This window comes from Zootoca vivipara, chromosome Z2 (genome assembly GCF_965207765.1).
Source record: "Zootoca vivipara chromosome Z2, rZooViv2.hap1.1, whole genome shotgun sequence".
NCBI classification, from domain to species: Eukaryota; Metazoa; Chordata; class Lepidosauria; order Squamata; family Lacertidae; genus Zootoca; species Zootoca vivipara.
The window spans coordinates 37,486,320-37,504,963 of NC_142585.1; the positions used below are offsets into that span (position 1 = coordinate 37,486,320).

At 47.0% G+C, this 18,644-nt stretch overlaps 2 protein-coding genes and 1 pseudogene across 3 annotated transcripts; 1 reads left to right on the forward strand and 2 right to left on the reverse strand.

The window, feature by feature from the left end:
• Positions 1–189: 189 nt before the first annotated feature.
• On the reverse strand, positions 190–13,105 carry PRPF4 (pre-mRNA splicing tri-snRNP complex factor PRPF4). 2 transcript variants are annotated; one of them, XM_035113360.3, is made up of 14 exons: positions 12,686–13,105; positions 11,342–11,519; positions 9,644–9,830; positions 9,454–9,541; positions 9,190–9,269; positions 8,869–8,962; positions 8,314–8,408; positions 7,773–7,831; positions 6,439–6,562; positions 3,728–3,817; positions 2,993–3,115; positions 1,695–1,802; positions 1,150–1,268; positions 190–730 (listed from the first exon to the last, which is right to left on the reverse strand). In XM_035113360.3, exons 1-14 carry the CDS (start codon positions 13,103–13,105, stop codon positions 537–539), a joined length of 1,959 nt encoding a protein of 652 aa, XP_034969251.3. In that variant the 3' UTR covers positions 190–536. The 2 variants fall into 2 exon arrangements, with proteins under 2 accessions (XP_034969251.3, XP_034969250.3); XM_035113359.3 differs by having other exon boundaries at positions 12,677–13,105.
• On the forward strand, positions 12,936–14,594 carry CDC26 (cell division cycle 26). Its single transcript, XM_035113361.3, has 2 exons — positions 12,936–13,139; positions 14,160–14,594. Exons 1-2 carry the CDS (start codon positions 13,059–13,061, stop codon positions 14,331–14,333), a joined length of 255 nt encoding a protein of 84 aa, XP_034969252.1. The 5' UTR covers positions 12,936–13,058; the 3' UTR covers positions 14,334–14,594.
• A 3,501-nt stretch (positions 14,595–18,095) lies between these two features.
• LOC118084515 (barrier-to-autointegration factor pseudogene) lies at positions 18,096–18,644 on the reverse strand (annotated as a pseudogene).

Consider the following 18,644-nt stretch of genomic DNA (forward strand, 5'->3'; position numbering starts at 1 on the left):
TTAGGGGGCCTGTGGTTTCACCATTCCTGGGCTAATGATCTTTAAGGTCACTATCAACTTGATGTTTCTATGAATGCAGGAGTGATAATGGGAAAGCTGAGCACTGAGGGGTGGGGCAGGGGAGGCACCCCACCACCAGAGGCTGCTTGGCTCAAGAAACCATCTGTCAAAAACACAACCCACACAGGCTTCACCATTTTCAAGCAGCCACTCTGCTTTAATGTTAGGGTGTCGTTTTTCAAGAAAAGTCTCTGTCCGAGTAAGAAGCTGTGACCCCACTCCCAAATAACAACTGGAACAACCCACCCTACCAGCTCAGTTAGCACCCAAGGTGACACAACTGAAGCGGAATGCAATAGGGAAGGTGTTCTCAAACTCAGCTTGGCCTGACCAGAGGGTGTGCATGTGTGAGGAGGCGGCAGTATCCCAGAAGGACATCAAGCCATCTGTGGCGGAGTCCCAGGGTGTCACAGCAGGCTGCTTTCCTTGGCTGCGGGAGCTGGGCAGGGCCAATCTGGCAGAAATGCTCCTTCCCCCTACTCTGCCATCCAAAGCTTGAAAGTCCTGTCATAAGAGCATGTGGCGATCAGCTGCCCATCCAGGGAGATGTCCAAGCCCATGACTTTGCCCTCGTGTCCTGCCAAGGTTTTCAGCGGTGATGAGCCTGGGTGCGTCCAGACCTTGGCTGTGTTGTCGTAAGCTCCGGTAAGCAAGAAGTTGCCATGATTTGCTGGGTGGCGGGAAACAGAAAAATAACAGGAAGTGAGGAGGAGGACTAAGGAGGCAATATAGAGATTCACCACTTAGAGCAGGGGTGAGGAACTACAACTCCCATCGTCCATGACCATTAGTTATGCTGGCTGATGGTATTTGGGAGTCCAACAACTTCCAGAGTGCTACCAGCTCCCCCAAAACCTTACCCAAAAGCCAACCATAAGCAGGGAACAGGGGGGATGCAGGAAGAGGGAGGGCGAGTGACAGAGCATACAGGCTATTCTCAAGAGCCAGTGTATTTGGGGAGGGTGGGGAGTGGTATATATATCCATGTCTTGGGAATCTATGTTGCACATAGAAACAATAAGAGGTACTTTTCAACCCATTATATATCCTCAGTTTCTGGGAAAAGGCTTAGCAGCTGCAGAAACTTACGTTCAAATTTCACTCCTGTCACCAGGTTCTGATGGGCAGGGATGGTGTAGATGCACTTTCTCTGGCGGAGATCCCACACTTTACAGGTGTTGTCGCCGCTGCCAGTGGCAATGTGGTACCTATGAGAAGTACAGAAGAGGACGAATTCGGGTTTGCGTGCAAGGGGGTTGTTCCCAGTTTCAACCCTATTCATAATCCTACATGATTATGAAAAAGCTTTAATAAAATATATTGGGGAAGGGGGGGGAGGCTATGTACCCACCATACATTTAAAGCATACGACTTCTGCCAAAGAATCCTGGGAACTGTAGCTTACTAAGGGCATAGGGGATTATAAGCTCTGTGAAACTAAAGCTCCCAAGATAATTTGGGGTGGTAAATGTGCTTTGAATGCACATTTACCACCTATAGTGTGCCAGTATAGTGTGTGTGCAAACTAAATTCGTTCCATTAATTTCAATTAATCTACTCTAAGCAGAAGTTAGTTGTCTGTATGTCAATATTAAGACCTGCACCCCAAGAGGGGATGGCAAATTGGTTCTTACCCGTTAGGGGAAAAGTTGATCCCATAGATCTCCTTGAGATGACCCTCCAAAAACATGATACAACGCCCCGTGCGCAGATCCCAAACGCGGCCAAATGCATCAAGGCCACTGAAAGGAAGAGGAAAATGTCAAACAATTTCTTTCTCACACAAACCCCTTCCTGTGCTTCCACTTTGAATAAGAGGCTTCACTTCGAGCCATCTTTGGATCTTCTTTTCTCTTGAGGCTGGGTGCCTCCTAACATCACTAAACAGGAGCCAAAGGAGCTTCTGTGAACCACAGTTGTTAAATTGGAGCCAAGCCTTTCTGCACAGCTCGGATTGCCTCCCATGTTACTACCACCTCCTGTCTGCAGAGCCAAAGTTTTGCAAGCAGGACCCAGATCTGACCTACCTGGCAAATCACATGTAGCAAAGTCTAATTAGCACACTTTGTTTGCATAGATTTAGAATATTTATAATGCACTTAAATCAAAAAGTTATCTAAGAGGAGTACAAAAACTGTAGGTGAAACATAGCTAAAATCTACAAAACAATTAAAAAGCAAATATACATGAAAGCCACTGGCATTATAAACACGCATAAAAATAAGTAGAACTTTAAAAACAAAGTACAGTAACTAAATTATGCATCTGGGTAGGTTTGTAAAAAGAAAAGATTCAGCAGGTGCCTAGAACTATATAGCTTGCTTAATGTCAATAGGCATTCCAAAACATAGTTATATGACAATGAAGCTTAATGTCAATAGGCATTCCAAAACATAGTTATATGACAATGAAGCATCAACTCAATTACAAACAAGCTAAGCAAGAGCTGCCCAGATCAGAATCTGCAGATTAAGAACGATGGGGCAAATCTTAAAATTACCCTAAATAGTTGAAACTTTTATTTTAATGAGTAGTACTGTAGTGTATAAACTCAGGAATACAGTGAAGCTATTAGGAACAAAGGAAGTTTCCTTGAAATGAGTCAGACCATTGGTCCATCTAATTCAGTACTGTCTACACTGACTGGCAGCTGCTCTCCAGGATTATAGACAGGGAGATAACCATTGGGGATTGAAGCTGTGACTTTCTCTACGCAGAGCAGACACTCTTATCAAAGCTATGGCCCCTCCCTCATTAGAATTTCCACTGTGACTTTTTAGCTTGAGTAGGATCTTCTGAAGGTAGAATCCCAGCCAGTTCTCTCTCTTTTCTGGCATTTTAGAACTAGCAAGAATGAGCATCATTACTGGCTGATACTCGCTCAGTGACACCCCCAGGGAGGGTTAGGATGTGCATATGCATGTAGATTTACCCAGTGGCAGAAAGGGAGCCATCAACATGGAAGGTGATGTCGTAGACTCCTTTGCTGTGCCCCTCCTGGTGCAAGATCTCCTCCTGAGCCTCCAGGTCCCACAGGCGCCAAGAGTGGTCATAGCTGCAGGGGGGGGGAGTGGAGAAGAGACAAAGACTCATGTGAATATCTCACAATGCCCCAACTGGTTGCCCCCCCCCCAAAGTTCAAGCAGGTGGCTGGATTGTCTATCCTGATCTCCACTCCAAGCTGAGATCATGGAATTAATCTAATCTGCCCCCAGCCCCCACAAATTTAAGACAAGCATCCAATTGATACAGGGATAGGTGTAGCATTTAGGACACATAATTCAATTCCCTGCTCAGTTGCCAATCTCACTGAGGTATTGGGATCTTCAACTGCAGCTTCCTCCCATTCCGACCTCTCACTTTCCAGTCTTGTGTAATGAGTGCTGGGCTGAGTGGAAAGTAGTAACATATCACAAGGGGATCGCAACAACTGTTTTTCTATCGAGGGCAGAATTCTTTTGAAGGTAACCCATGGCGGTGGCATTGCCAGTGGTGGCGAGACTACTAACAATGGAAGGCACTCTCTTTTCTTCCTTTCTGCCGCGCTCTGCTTTTCCTCTCTCTCCGTCACATCATTTCCCTATTTATTTTCATCCTTGCTACCCACAATAAATTAGACCAGGTGCCATGTGTGGCCCTTTGGGCTGCACCCCCTCCTCTGACTTACCAGGTGGTGCCCAGAAACCTGCCAGAGGGATGCCATGCCACCCGGGCAACTCTCACTGTGTGTCCCTCGATGTCAGCCACTGGTTCATCACTGAAAGAAACACAACATCTCATGGTGAATTCTTGATGGTGCTGGCTGTCCCATAAGAGAGACTAAAATAAAGAGGCAACAATACAGAAGAGGGGAAAGGAAAGTGTGTTGGGTGGATTTAGCTGGCTGGCTGGAGGACCTGGGGGGGGTGTGTGTACAGAAACTAGTCTGCTGTGTGAAGGTAAAATTTACAGTAGTTACTCCACCCACGACTGGTAAGTGACCTCCCAGAAAGGTGCCCAGAAGAGAAAAGGGTTTCAGTTGTTATTGAAGAAGAAGAGAAGTGTTTGGATTTGATATCCCGCTTTATCACTACCCGAAGGAGTCTCAAAGCAGCTAACATTCTCCGTTCTCCTTTCCCTTCCTCCCCCACAACAAACACTCTGTGAGGTGAGTGGGGCTGAGAGACTTCAGAGAAGTGTGACTAGCCCAAGGTCACCCAGCAGCTGCATGTGCAGGAGCGGAGACTCGGACCCGGTTCACCAGATTACGAGTCTACCGCTCTTAACCACTACACCACACTGGCTCTCAGTGTGAGATTCACAGACTAGCTTGGCTTTATCCAATGACTTTATTAACAGCTTAGTTATAGTACACTATAAGATTTGTACACTGCTTGCTGCCTTTCAAGCCTAAAATATGTTGTGATTGGTCTTGCAAAACTAGTTCACAAGGAAACAAACAATGCTGTCTCTGACTGACTGCAAAAATACACAGGCAGCTTGGGATGCTTCATGTAGGCTACTCGCCATTGTTCCCAAGGCTGCAAAGTACAAATATTAAAGTAATCCAAGGGCGTTCAAAACAGAAGGGAAAACCCTGACTGCCCAAGCAGAGCAGTTGTGGCTCAGTGGTAGACACACTCTGCGGGCAAAAGAATCCCAGATTCAATCCCTGATGTCTCAAAGTATGGCTGGGAAATCCTCCCACCTGAAACTGTGGAGAGCCACTGCCTATCAGAGCAGACAACAGTGGCCTTGAGAGGCAATTAGTCTGGCTTGCTATAAAGCAGCTTCCTATGGGGTTGTATTCAATTAAGTTCCTTTGTGAAATTAATGAACCTAGGTTAACCATTTCCATGCAATTCAATGGGTCTACAACTCTGTGTTCCAAAAGAAAGCGTGGAATTTGCTACTAAAGAGTGTGGTGGAGTCTCTTTCTTTGGAGGTATTAAAGCAGAGGCTTGACAGCCAAATGTCAAGAATGCTTTGATGGTGTTTCCTGCTTGGCAGGGGGTTGGACTGGATGGCCCTTGTGGTCTCTTCCAACTCTTCTATGATTCTATAGCAACTGGATAGTGAACCAGTAACCTCATTGGCAGGAGGGAGTTCTACTTCCTCAAGTATCAGAGTTACTAGACCAGCTCTACTTACTGTAGCTGCTCTCTTCAGTTCGACTGAGCCCCCATGCTGCTGGAATGATCTAATCCTGTACACGCAACCCTGACTTTCTTAAATAAAAGGTGAAGGAACTCAGGGAACTCCAGAAGGAAGCCTAGCCCAGTGGGGTTTGAATTTGACATCAATAGAACAAGCCACAGAGCGGCCCCAGAACAACACATTTTAAAGCTGTTCTACTTGTTCCTTTTGCAGCCGTGTCTTTACCTGCCCCATATGATACAAGATGTCAGGGGTGGGGCAGGCGCGGCTTGGCAAAAATGGCCCCATGGGCCATATCAGGTTCCCTGCCAGGCCCAGTCAGGCCCATGGGTCACAGGTCCCTCACTGTTGCAAAAGAGGGTCTTGAGTTCAACAGGTGGGAGAAAATCTATCACTAAATGAGTTTGAGGAAAAGATTCCTGCATTGCAGGGGGTTGGATTCAATGACCCTCATGGTCCCTTCCAACTTGACAGTTATAATAATAATAATTTATTATTTATACCCCGCCCATCTGGCCAGGTTCCCCCAGCCACTCTGGGCGGCTTCCAACAAAATATTAAAATACAGAAATCCATCATACATTAAAAGCTTCCCTAAACAGTTATATGGTTCTATGACCTCACAGGCATCCAAGACTGACGAAGGAGTGCAAATTTACCGCCACTGATGCTTCTGCCCACAGCAACAGTATCTGACAGAAATAAACCTCTTCCCCGAGGCCCAATTAAAGAATCTGCTCTCTCTCTGTTTCCTTGGATAAGGCACTGACAGAATCAACTGTCTTCCCCAAGAGTCACAGTGCCAGATTGTTGGAAAAAACCCAGCCTGTCTGGGTGCTACTAACAGGGGACATAGCAAGACAAGAGGTGTAAAAAGTAAGACAAGTATGACATGGGGGAGAAGTGGGAACCCCCCCCCCCCACCTCACAGTTTGAGCCTCAGGCTCCAAAAAGCACCCACGGCAAAATAACTCTGGGAACTATAGTTCACCCACACAGGACTATAATTCCCAGCACTTGTAACAAACTACAGCTCCCAAGATTCTTGGGGGGGGGGAGCCACGTGCTTTAAAAGTATAGTGTGGTCATGCCCCTGCCTCAATCACTTGTGTTAGCTTTTTGTTTGTTGCAGAAGGAGGTTAAACAGGAAGCCATTCTCCAGGCTGCTTTAATTTTTTCTCTACCACCCACAGCAGCCAATAAGGAAAGGAAGGCAACTGATTTTCCTGGGCCCAGGCGTACCTTTCAAGACTCCAGAGTTTGACAGAGCCATCCGCTGCGCATGAAGCCAGGTTGACGTCCTTCTTGTCCAGGGAGATGGTTGCCTTGGGGTGAAAGACAATGGCTCCAACGTTGGTGTTGTGCCCTTGGGAACAGACGAGACAGACAGACAGTTTGAGAGCCAGCCAATTTTAAGCTTGCTTCCTCTGTCTGAGTCTGGGCCTCTTCCTATTGCTCCGAAGAGACTCTTTGACTGGGAATCACTCCAAATTTAGTTTTTGTGCTAAAGCAGGGGTGGGGAACCTTGGCCCTGTAAGCCAAATGTGGCTCTCAAGGCCTTCCACTTTGGTCCTTGGCACTCTCCCCACACTAATTCACTCTTTCCCCTCAGGCCACACACTTCACTGTCCCTGCTTCACACCCTTCTTGAGTGTCCTTTGCCAGCCTGGATTGCATCCTTGAATTCTGAAAATGACTCTGGCTGGCCTGAATGGAGGAAGGCTGCATGCCAATAGTGGGAGGGGCCAAAAGCAAAAGAAGGTGGAGCAACAAATGCAGCTTTTCCCTTTGTATAGTAGGCTACCTGCCTTCACACTCCCATTTCTAGTCTCCTTCCAGGCATGATCAGAATTCAAGGACACCTTCCACCCAAGTACAGTGGTGCCTCGACTCACGAATTTAATCCGTTCCGAAGGCACCTCCATAAATCGAAAAATTCGTAAGTCGAGAAAAGCCATTGGAAACGCGATTTCCCATAGGAATGCATTGAAAACGGAAAAATTCATAAGTCGAAGCAACCCTATCTAATTCGTAAGTCGAAAAATCCCTATCTAAAACCGCCGTGGTTTTTCCCCCGGATGTCGAGACATTTGTAAGCACGCGGCCATTACCCCCATTCATAAGTCGAAAAATTCGGTTGTCGAGTCGTTCGTAAGTCGAGGTACCACTGTAAAAACACTAAAGGAGGGAGCCAAGCAGGGTTGGTGCAGTTTGAAGAGTCCCAAGGGCCAGAGAGGCTGTGAGGGCCACATGTGGCCCACGGGCCTGAGGTTCCCAAGCCCTGAATTAGTCAGCAGCTAAGCAGTGGGCCTATAGGATATGACTCCCAACACTGTTTATGAGAGTCCAGGCTGTCTTCCAGAAAGGAATGCCATCTCACCCAAGCCCAAGGTGGACAAAAAAAAGAAAGAAAGAAAAGGAAGAAGTTTGCACAACACCACTCTCAAAATTCATAGCCTCCCACACATGTAGCCTTATGCTCCTAATCAGCCATATAATTGCTCCAGTCATTTGAGGAAAATAAGAAAAAAGCAGGCTGATTTGGCAATGGGTGTGGTGGGAGTCAGATACTATACCTCGCAAAGTGTGGATGAGATTACAATCCGGCACAGACCACAGCTTACAGAGACCGCTCCTGGGAGAGGAAAGGCAGAAGGAAAACTGACTGGCATTTTATTTTATCTTAAAATGTTTTCTATCCTTTGTCTTTCTGTTTTACAAACAAAACCAACCAAACAAAACCAATCAAGGAAGCTAGGAGAGTAAAAAAAACCAAACACATATTAAAACCAAGCAAAATTCAATTGCAACACACACGCCAGTTGCAAGATATCAAGTCTAAAAACAAAACAGAAGATAGCAAGTCTAAAAACAACCTTCAGCAAAATGATAAAATGCACCCACAGCATTATCACATTCTAAAAACTACTCCCACAATAGCCTTCCAGAGCTTGCTAATTGCAGGGCGTTGGACAAGATGACTTTCGGGATCCCTTCCAGCTCTACAATTTTATGATTCTATGACTGCCCTCAACAGCTCAGGCAGCCTCTTCTGTGCACTATAGGAGAACTTAGCAGGGTTGGGAGGGAGATAATGAAAAGCAGAATAAAGTTTACCAGCAAGCTGTAGCCAGGAGCTTGGAGTTGGGGCTGAAGTTGCAATAGGAGATAGGCCGGTCGTCCCCAATTTGGCTGCAGAAATTATTCAAAGACTGAAAGAAAAACAAAAAACAAAAGATAATACAGTATTTTGCCACCAGAGGAACTGAAGGGCTCACTAAAATGAGATGGCCCTGAGATGGTAAAGAAAAGAGATGAAGTTTCCTGCCCAGGCTGCTCCCCCACCTCACCCCCAGTAGTGTTTTCTACTGAGCTAAATTGGTGGGCCCATTTAGTGCTATGTTACATGCTCTGAACTGGCAGCTGAATTCCAAGCAACCAGCAGAGATCTTTCCTTGTCCAGGTGTCCTTGGAGATGGAGATGCCAGGGAGTCAACCTGGGACCATCCACATTCAAAGCATTTAATCTACCATTGAACTATGGTGAGGAGAAGCAGAGGCACAGAAGCCTTCTGCAAGCTCACTTGAACCTCCGCATCTCGGGGGCCTTCTGGGCTGCAGCAGCCCAGTGCCCAGAACGTTTAAGCCAAAGCAGAGATGGGTCCCACTTACCCTTAGAGATTTGTGCAGCTCCTGTTTCTGGGATGTCCGTGTGGCCTCAGGGACCTCCTTGAGCAGCCGGGCTTCCTCCAATCGCTTCATTGCCCTGTGAAGGGAACAAAAATTAATGTAACCAGGTCTTGCCCATATTCAACCCTTGCAGAGGCCTGAAAGTTGTAATGGTGACCATTCTTCTGCCATGTGCCATCTGTCTTTTGAGGTGGGTTTGAAATTCCCCATTTCTCAAACATCACCACCACTCTAGTTAGGGACAACAGATATACAAGGCCTCATCAATATTTGTGTTAGCATTTCTCAATTCCAGCCCCTTACCGAGGGAGGGAGTAGTTGGCGATCCACAGTCTGGCCGTCTTCAGGGTATTTGGTCCTTCGTGGTACCAGGTTTGCTGATACTAAGAGAAATGAAACATTAAAGGGGTGGGAATCTCTTGTGAGACTTGGCTAGTACAGTGGGCACACATTTATAGCTAAGGGGAAAGGTCAGAGCTCAGTGGGAAAGTGTGAGCTGTGTATGCAGGTCCTAGGGTTTGTGAAGACTCCCATTTGAAATCCCAGAGCTGCTTTAAAATTTATTACCTCCTCTTTTGATTTCTTGGACTTCTCATCATCTTTTTTGGTCTTTTTCAATGCGTCTGTGCCAACCACAGACAGAATATTACGTAGCCTGTTGAGAAATAAAGTGAAGATTAAATTGCCTTTGTTTATATGAGTCACATCAACGAACTGGAAAAGGAAGTGAGAGCAAGTCAATTTCATCCTCTCTCACCTTTCCCTCCTTTCTGCAGGGCCCTCTCCAAAAAGTGTGATGGGCTCCCCGAGGGCTCGTAAGCAGGCCTTGACCTCAGAGTCATCTGTGGAAACATTGATTTGCCTGGCACGCTTCCGGCGCTCAAACTCTGCCAGGACCTCTGCCTGGCGCTCGCTGATGTGCTCTTCCAAGTCAAAAACTTCACCTGATCACAGTAGAAAGCCAAAAGTTATAAGAAATACAACCCCAACAGAACCCTACAGCGCCTCAAATCTTGACCCTCACTTCATAAGTTTGCTTCATTTCAATGAAGCCACAAGCAAAGAGCAACAATATGTGGTATATGTTGTGCCACCTCTCTCTGCTCCTTGAGTGTCCAGGTCAAAGCTTATGTTAATCATTGAGGCCTTTGGCTTAAGACTTTGATCTACACCCCTCTTTTCAGTCAAAACTGGCTCCCCAAATGGCTTGAAATCAAAATCCATACAAAGGCACAATGTAATTAAGGTACTGCTTGAGGGTGGGGTAAGAGAGCACAATCTCTTATGGCCACTGGCAGTACACATTTTTATATCCAGAGGGAACAAAAAGGACCTGCAGATGGGCAGGAGCTAGCCAGCAACCATTTCCTCCCCTGAAATGAAACCTAAGCACAGTGTACCCACATTGATCTGCTGCCACCTGTGACATTCCTTCTCATCTAGTGTTTTGCTCCTTGCCACCCGTATCTAGATTTATATTATAAAGACCTCAGGGCAGGGATTATCTCCTGCTTGCTTTCTCCTGTAAAGAACTACAGTGGTAACTCGTGTTGCGAACCGTCCCCCCTTATGAATTCTTTGGGTTACGTGCTCCACTCACATGGAAGTAGATGCCCCTCGTTGCAAACTTTACCCCGGGGATGCGAGCAGAAATCACGCTCTGGCGGCGCAGCAGCAGCAGGAGGCGCCATTAGCGGAAGTGCGCCTCATCTTACGAGCGGTTTCCGGTTATGAACGGACCTCCAGAACGGATTAAGTCGTAACCGGAGGTACCACTGTATGTATAACTGAGAGCATCCCTGGGATAAAGACAGCCTCGTCACATTTATCCATGGACTGATTACTATAATGCACTGTACTTGGGGCTGTCTTTGAAGATTGCTTGGAAACTAGAGTTAAAGCAAATAAATGGGACTGGTCATGTGGAACCTATTTTGCCTGTCCTAAAGAGATACACTGGATTAAAGTTCATTGCCAAGCTCAAGCCAAAGTGCAGATTTTGACCTACAAAGCCCCAAATGGGTTGGGGCCAGGCTAGTTGAAAGATTACCTGTTCCCGCAGGAACCCACCCAAACATTAAGATCTATTCTAGGTCCTCCCACCCTTGGAAGTATGGTGGACAATGACACAGGCTTCTTAGTTGTGGCATCCTGTCAGCACCAGGTGACTGCCTTCTTTGCTTGCACAGACTTTTAAAATGTTCCTATTGCAGCATGTGGTTTTATGTCAGCACCTCGTTTAATCTCTATTATGCTGTGTAATGCTTTAGTGTGATTTGTTTTAAAAGACTTCCTGATTTAATTGTAATTTTAGTATTGAACTGTGAGCTTCTGAGAGCATTTGCTGAAAATGGCCTGCTTACAAGCATTCTAAACAAATTATCAGCCCCAATTAGCAGTTCTTCCCTCCATCCTTTTCTTTCCATCTCCCAGTCAGCTCACTACCATCTCTTACCACTGGTGATATTGATGTTGCCAGCCTCAATAGCTGCTTTGACCGCATCCTTGCCCATCATCCCAGACTCCCCTTTGAGGAGGCGCTCTCGCTCTTTCTCCTCCAAGCTCCCATAGAAAATCGGGCCTTTCTTGGCTGGAGGAGCATCCCCTTCATCTGAAGCCTTTGTTTTTGAACCCTGCAAGAAGGAAACTCAGCAGTAGCCTACATGGAGAAGCAAGAGAGCAAATGTGGATTTCCCCCCACCTGCTGTCATGGGCTGGCTTGATGCAGAGAACTGGGGAAGAAGGCTCAGAGCCAGGGGGACAGTGATGCATGGTCAGAGGAAGAAGAGGCAACAGGCTTTAGTGAGCAGGAAGAGACTTAAGGCAGAGAGCAGTCCAGACTCAGGCAGAAGAGGAGGCTGAAGAGCAATGGGGCCAAACGGCAGCAACCAACTCCCCTCCCCCTATACTCCTGACTCATGACATCTGCCCACATCTGACAGCCCCCTCCCCATCATACAGTACATAGGACAATTTTGTTTTGGATCCCAGCATACTGTTAATCATTAAAGCCACAATCTTAAGCCCACCTCTGTGGAAGTCAGCCCTACTGAACTCAATAGGACTTTCCTCTAAGTTGACATGGTTAAGGATTATTCTGTTTGGTAATATATTTATTACAGTGACTAACATAAAATATTCCACAGGAACAGTCATGTTACTCCATGAGTATCATGGTACTTTAAAAGCAAAGGGCTGTATCTATGTCTTTCTGAGTGGGCCCAATAAACCTAATGGGCTTCAATTGGTTATGTTTATTCATTTCAGTGGGTCTGCTCTGTGTAGAGATAGCACTGAATGCAATCCAACATATATATTTTATTATTCTGGCATAAACTTTCATGGACTACAAGTCCACTCTAATAGGTGGTTTTGCAACAACAATGTTTGTTAGTCTTTAAGGTGGCAAAGAATGCCTTGTTGTTTTAATGCAGCAGAAATATTAGAAATCTTAAAGCATAACATTTTGCCTTTTGTGGCAGAAGCCGAAGCGTTGAGTTGAACCCAACTCAGCTCAACTGAAAGAGTAGAACCACTGAAATTAACAGCCGCAAGCGAGTGATATTTATTAATTCAAATGAGTCCAACCTTGAATTGCGCTTTAGTTGGATACAATCCGTTACGCTTTTAAAAACTTTTACTACCGAAGTGAGGTTACGTTAGTCACCGCAGTAAATAAGTAGACACTGGTGTCTATTTCAAACAGATTTTTCATTTTATCATTTCTATGAAAAGATACACGTTTTATAAACTAAGAAACCGCATTATATCCCAGTTTCAAGCTTCCTGCCTTATTCACCGGGGCGATCCGCGACGCAGCCATGGCGATTTCCCGACCCTTCCTCTCAGACCGGGGCTGTGTAGTGGGGGAATCACACACAGCGGGCTCCCCACAAACACTTCCGGCACAGCGGCTCCCTCCCCCCGCCCTCGCGGAGCGCCACAGCCAATGGTGCCTTTCCATTCCATCCCGGAGAGCGGGCCGCTCTAGCCTCCCTGGAGCTCCATGGTGATGCGGAGCGGGACCTTCCGGGTTGCTGGCCGGCGACGTGGGGCATGGTGGGATCGAGCCTCTGGCTTTCGGCGCCTGAGCCAGAGGTGCAGGTGAAGAAAAGAGCGGGGAGCTGCTGCGCACGCGCGAGAGAGCCGCAGGGGAAAGGTCTGCTTGCAAGATGCTGCGGCGGAAACCGACGCGGCTTGAACTGAAGCTGGACGACATCGAGGAGTTCGACGGCGCCCGCAAGGAACTCGAGGTGGGTGAGTGGGTGGTTGGCTGCGGGACGGCGAAGCGCTCCTTGCCCATATTTCTTCGGTGTTGTTGTTGTTGTTGTTGTTTGCGCACTCTGCACATGCTTAGAGATTCTCTTGTCCTTGCTCTCTTTTCTTTTTTAAAAAGCTGTTTCTCCTCACAGGGGGAGTAGCCATCCTGTTTGTTGTTGAGCTGCCCGGCCCGGGCTGCTCTCTCCCACTAAGGAGGGTACTGAGTAAACAGGTGGTGAGGTAGAGCCACCCGCTGGGGTTGGGCGCAATTCCCCCCTCCAACTGTGCTGCACAGTATGGAGAAAGGACACTGGCTCCTCAGGGCTGCTGTTTGCTTGTTTTAATATAAGGTTGTTGGCTGGGGAAAGGTCGCAGCTCAGTGGCAAAGGGTTTTTTTTTTCATTGAGACGGTCCCAGGTTAAATTGTGAGTATCCCCAAGTAAGTCTGGAAGAGGCTTCTTGCCTGAAACCGTGGAGAAGTGCTGCCAAACAGGGTGGACAATACTGAGCTAAGTGGATCCAATGGTCTGACTCAGTAAAAGGCAGCTTCCTGTGTTTTATGTTAGATGACCATAAGCTCAGTTGTAAAGCATTTCGTTTGCACGCAGAAGCTCCCAAGTTCAGTCTCCTGGGTAGGGCTGGGAGACTCCCTGCCTGAAATCCCGCAGAGTAGACAATACTGAGCAAGATGAAACAGTGGTCCAATTTGGTATAAAACGGCTACCTGTGTTCCTGTGAGAAGGTGTGTTTGTGCATACACAGTAGCAGATCTAAATCCCAAATTATGCTTGAGGTTGTCTTCATGTTGGCCCCCTGCACTCATAAGTAAAGGTCTTTGGCCCCTTTCTGTGGCAGAACTTTTTGACAGCTTGCAGTGTCCTAAATCTGAAAGCAAAGAACCTGATTCATTACAGCTATATTTGAAAAAGAAAACATGTCATGGGCGGAGGGGGCGCATATGTGATTGTCCTGGAGAAGTTTTCTTTAATCATGCTTCCCATTTGTTTCCACAGAGTCGTAGGAAGCGTGAGGAGGTGGACGTGGTGGGAGCCAGCGATGGTGAGGGTGCGCTGGGACTCAACACTGATCATAAGAGCCGGGAACAGATGATACATGACCGAATTGGCTACAAACCCCAGCCCAAACCAAACAACCGTTCATCTCAGTTTGGGAACTTTGAGTTCTAGAGCCCAGAGGGTGGACAGTGGCAGTGCCCTGGAACCTGTGAGCTTTGGAAGAAAGCTGGAATTTGTTTCAAGAGCCCGACAGCCTCTTTTTAGAAATAGCAGAAGAGACTGAGCTTCTCTCCTCTAGGCTTTAAATGGAATTCCTCCTCAAAGCAGAGCAAGTCTTGCTTTCCCTACAAAAATGGGATCTCTGCCTTACGTGATGGTTTCTTTTGTGCAACTTTGCTAGGCTGCTGTGCTTAATAAAATATTTCTTTTTAACTTTGCATGCTTCATTGTATAAACATAAATGGACAGTGAAAGAGACCGTGAGCCTTGCTGACGGGTGCAGCAACAGAAGTGAAATTGAGCATACAGTATTATATATATATTTACTTTGAGGTGGTTGTAGAGTGGGTCTATTTACAACTGAGAGGCCCTAGATTATGGGGAACATTTTTTTTCTTTCTGTTGCATGAGAATTTCCAACTGTTCTTATAAGTTCTTTCAATGCTGATTTCAAATCTGAAATCGATTTTTGTGTACATGCTATAGTTATCTTTCAATTTGCGACTTTTGCTGATATGTCATAAGTGGACACTGACACATTGATCTGCCCTAACCACATGGTAATCATTGTTTTGCAAACTTAGGTAAAGTTAATGGGGCCCCTGACCATCAGGTCCAGTCGTGTCCGACTCTGGGGTTGCGGCACTCATCTTGCTCTATAGGCCGAGGGAGCCGGTGTTTGTCCACAGACAGCGTCCAGGTCATGTGGCCAGCATGACAAAGCTGCTTCTGGCGAACCAGAGCAGCGCACGGAAACGCCGTTTACCTTCCCGCTGGAGCGGTCCCTATTTATCTACTTGCACTTTGATGTGCTTTCGAACTGCTAGGTGGGCAGGAGCCGGGACCAAGAAACGGGAACTCACTCCGTTGCAGGGATTCGAACTGCCGACCTTCTGATCAGCAAGCCCTAGACTCTGTGGTTTAACCCCTGGGTCCCCTTTTGCAAACTTATTTTTTTTCTTTATTTTTATAGTTTTCTAATCTTATAAGAATTTTAAGGTCTTATCTAATAAATATATATCTAATAAATGTACCAAGCAAACACGTAAATAAATATATAAACCACATGTCTGAAGCAGCATAGGAAGACAGTCCTGAAACCATTTTGACTCCCCAACTGACCAAATGTTTCTCTGCAAGGAGGGGGAGGGGGTGAGAGAACCTTCGCATTGTCTCAGGAATTAAGTAATTACCATCTCAAAGGAATGGCCAGACTACCAGAAAAGGCAAGCAGATAAGGCATTATCAGATAACCTGGCACAAAGAATTCTGGGAGCTGCAGATACAGTTGCTAAGAGTTGTTTTTTTAATAGTTAACACAGCTGATTTTGGGTTCTTGCCAATAAACCGAGTAGCATAAAAATTATAGTGGTGTTATAAGAATTTCGAGGTCACACATATATAATAAATGTTCATAAATGTACCACGCAAACAGTACAGGAAGACAGGCCTGAAAACCATTTTGACTCTCCCAAACTGACCAGAATTAAAGTGATATCCATCTTGTTGGAGTTTCCCCCACCCCACTGAATTACACACACACATTTCCACATGACTAGCAACTTGGGAGCCATAATCCTGAGCCTCCTGGACATTTCCCCATCAATGGTGCCAGACTGCTAGCCATCTCATTCACAATGGAAGACTCCTCCAAACAAAACAGTGATCAACTCTTACGAAAATGTTAATTTCTCTTTGTGTTTAGGAATTCACACCTGGGAGGGGTGAGAGGAGGACTAGGAGAGGTGTCAAAAGTACTCAGATTTCTACCTTGAACCCTCCTTTTTTGTGAAGTATTGATTACATAGTTGTGATGTAGGAATGATGTATTGGGGGTGTTTCTTGGTGATGGGGAAACTGATAAAAGTGGAGGTTCTCTTTTGTTCTGGGTTCCTTCCTTGTTCTCCTGCGTGAGGGGAGGGACCCTGTTGCAACAGCAAAAATAAAGGCTTTGCTTCTCAAACTTCTCTGGTTGGCCTCTGTTATATTCTCCAATGGAGAACCCAATAAGGGCTCTTGTGTACCCCATAAGGCACGGGTGTCAAACACAAGGCCCGGGGGCCAAATCCGGCCCGCCAGACATCGTCATGTGGCCCGCCGAGCGCCCCAGCCAGCAGGGCCCAGCAGCGGGACCTTGCTGCTGAAGCGCCGCGCCGACAAAGCGCCAACAAACAGCTGGGGCCGGAGGGGGTAGAAAGGTGGCCAGAGCAGCGCTGCGTGGAGCGCCCCGAGCCACAGCAGGAGGAGGAGGAGGCAGCTTGCTGCGTCAGTGCCCGGCAGTGCCGCACGGAGAGTCCCGCGCCTCTGTGATGCAGCAGTGCTCTGTAGCACTTTGAATCCTCCTCCTGCCACGGCTCGGCGCCTGGAAACGGCTGCTGCTGAAGCACAGACAAAGCACCCAGCAGCACTGTGTGGAGGAGGAGGAGGATTCAAAGTGCTGCAGTGCACTGCTGCGTCCCAGAGGCTCGGGACTCTCCGGCAAGCCGCCACCTCCGCCTCCTCTTGCCTCACCTCCTCCTCCTCCTGCCGCGGCTCAGCCTCATGAACGTGAGCTCAGCAGCGGCTCAGCCTCACGAACGTGCAACTCTGAGGCTTTACGCACTTCTCCTAAAACGGACACCCGCTGCCTCACGCTGCACGGGAAATGCTTTTTGCCCCTGGGTCCCTTCGCGCTCTTTTCTGGCGCTGAATCAAGGCGGCCACCCCCCCTTCCCTTTCTTCCTTCCTCTCTCTCGTTCTTATTCTTTCTTTCCCTCTCCTTCCTTCCTTCTCTATCTCTGTCTTCTCTCCCTCTTTCTTTTTCTTTCATTCTTTATTCCTTCTTTCCTACTCTTCTTTCTCTCACCTCTTTCCTTCCTCCCTCCCTCCCCTCCCCTCCCTCTCCCTCTCCCTCTCCTCAGAAACATAGGATGCTGCTTTATACTTCTGGCCCTTAAACCCTGGAACCAGGAGAGCAGCTCCAGTGAGTCAACCTCAGCCAGTCCCTTTGGTGAAGGGTGGTGGCTCACTGGCAGAACATCTGTCCTGTATGCGGAAGGACCCCAGCATCTCCAGGTACTAGTAGCTCTGCAAAGGTCCTGCATGAAACCCTAGCGAGCCTCCACCACCCAGTGCAGTTATCAAAAATCATTTTTCAATAAATTGTACAATAATTGTACGTTTGAATATCTACTTGCCATTATTCTGACTATGTTTCTGCTTTCAGAGCTAGTTATTACTTACATTATTACAAAAAACAGTAATAATTGAATGCAGTGACAATAATTTATGATAATAAAGAGTGGACACATAGTCCTACAGATACAACCGGCCCTTTGAGGGTGACCAAACTGCTGATGCGCCCCCCGATGAATTTGAGTTTGACACCCCTGCAATAAGGGAATAAGGGCAGATTTTTGCTTATATCAGTGGGGATCAAACACTGGAGAGAAATCACAAAAATAATAATCCTACTAACATCTTTTGTCTTCAGAATTGACGGGTAAACCTCATTCTAATTGGAGCTCAAAGGGAGTAGGGGAGCTTCCATTATTGTTAGCAGACAGTTCTGTTTCTGGAGTTGGGTGGCCTAACAGTGAGGGGGGTTGCTATTAAAGCCACGTAAAAAACAATGACCTACATGGAGCATCAAATTAGAACATTTGATGTTTCTCAATCCTGTCCCTGGAGGAAAAAAGATTCAGTTACATTAAAAGGCGACCATGGCTTCCCCTACCCCACCCCAGTGTTGGGAGCAATAGCCTTCAGCAGCCTGTGTAGATGCTGGAAGGTGCTGAGAGAGATGGGGAGGAGCAATCTCTATTCAACTACAAAAGCCCTCGCAGCATCCATCAGGCTTTGGCCAACATTCACAAGAAAGCATCACACCATTCCTCCAGGCAGCCATAACAGTCTGGATTGCTTGGTGTTGGCACTGCACGTGTCCGTCAGCCACTTGCGGAAGAGGTCCTTGTCCTTCAGCACTAAGAACTGTCCCAGAACCATGTACGTCTTGTCAAAGCCTTTGTCTTCCAGCTTCCTGCCAAGTACATCTCCAATGCCAGCTAAAGTACCAAGAGACTTGTCCCACATGGGCTCAGCCACAAAGTCCTGATGCTTCTGACTGGTGGTCATGTTGCCTGCAGCTCTGCCTGCTCTCGAGCTTCAACCATCGCTCCCACCAAAAGGTGCTGAGAGTTGTTAGAAGACCCACTAGTCTCTTCACAGAGCTACAATTCCCAGAGTCCCCTGTGAAGAGGGATTGATAAACCACTCTGGGAGCAG

Coding starts and splice junctions, on each gene's coding strand:
- CDC26 (XM_035113361.3), top strand. CDS start 13,059: ATGCTGCGGCGGAAACCGACGCGGCTTGAACTGAAGCTGGACGACATC. Junction 13,140..14,159: donor GCGCCCGCAAGGAACTCGAG/GTGGGTGAGTGG, acceptor TTGTTTCCACAG/AGTCGTAGGAAGCGTGAGGA.
- PRPF4 (XM_035113359.3), bottom strand. CDS start 13,105: ATGTCGTCCAGCTTCAGTTCAAGCCGCGTCGGTTTCCGCCGCAGCATC. Junction 1,803..2,992: donor GGCTCCCTTTCTGCCACTGG/GTAAATCTACAT, acceptor TCTTCCTTTCAG/TGGCCTTGATGCATTTGGCC. Junction 1,269..1,694: donor ATCAACTTTTCCCCTAACGG/GTAAGAACCAAT, acceptor TACTTCTCATAG/GTACCACATTGCCACTGGCA.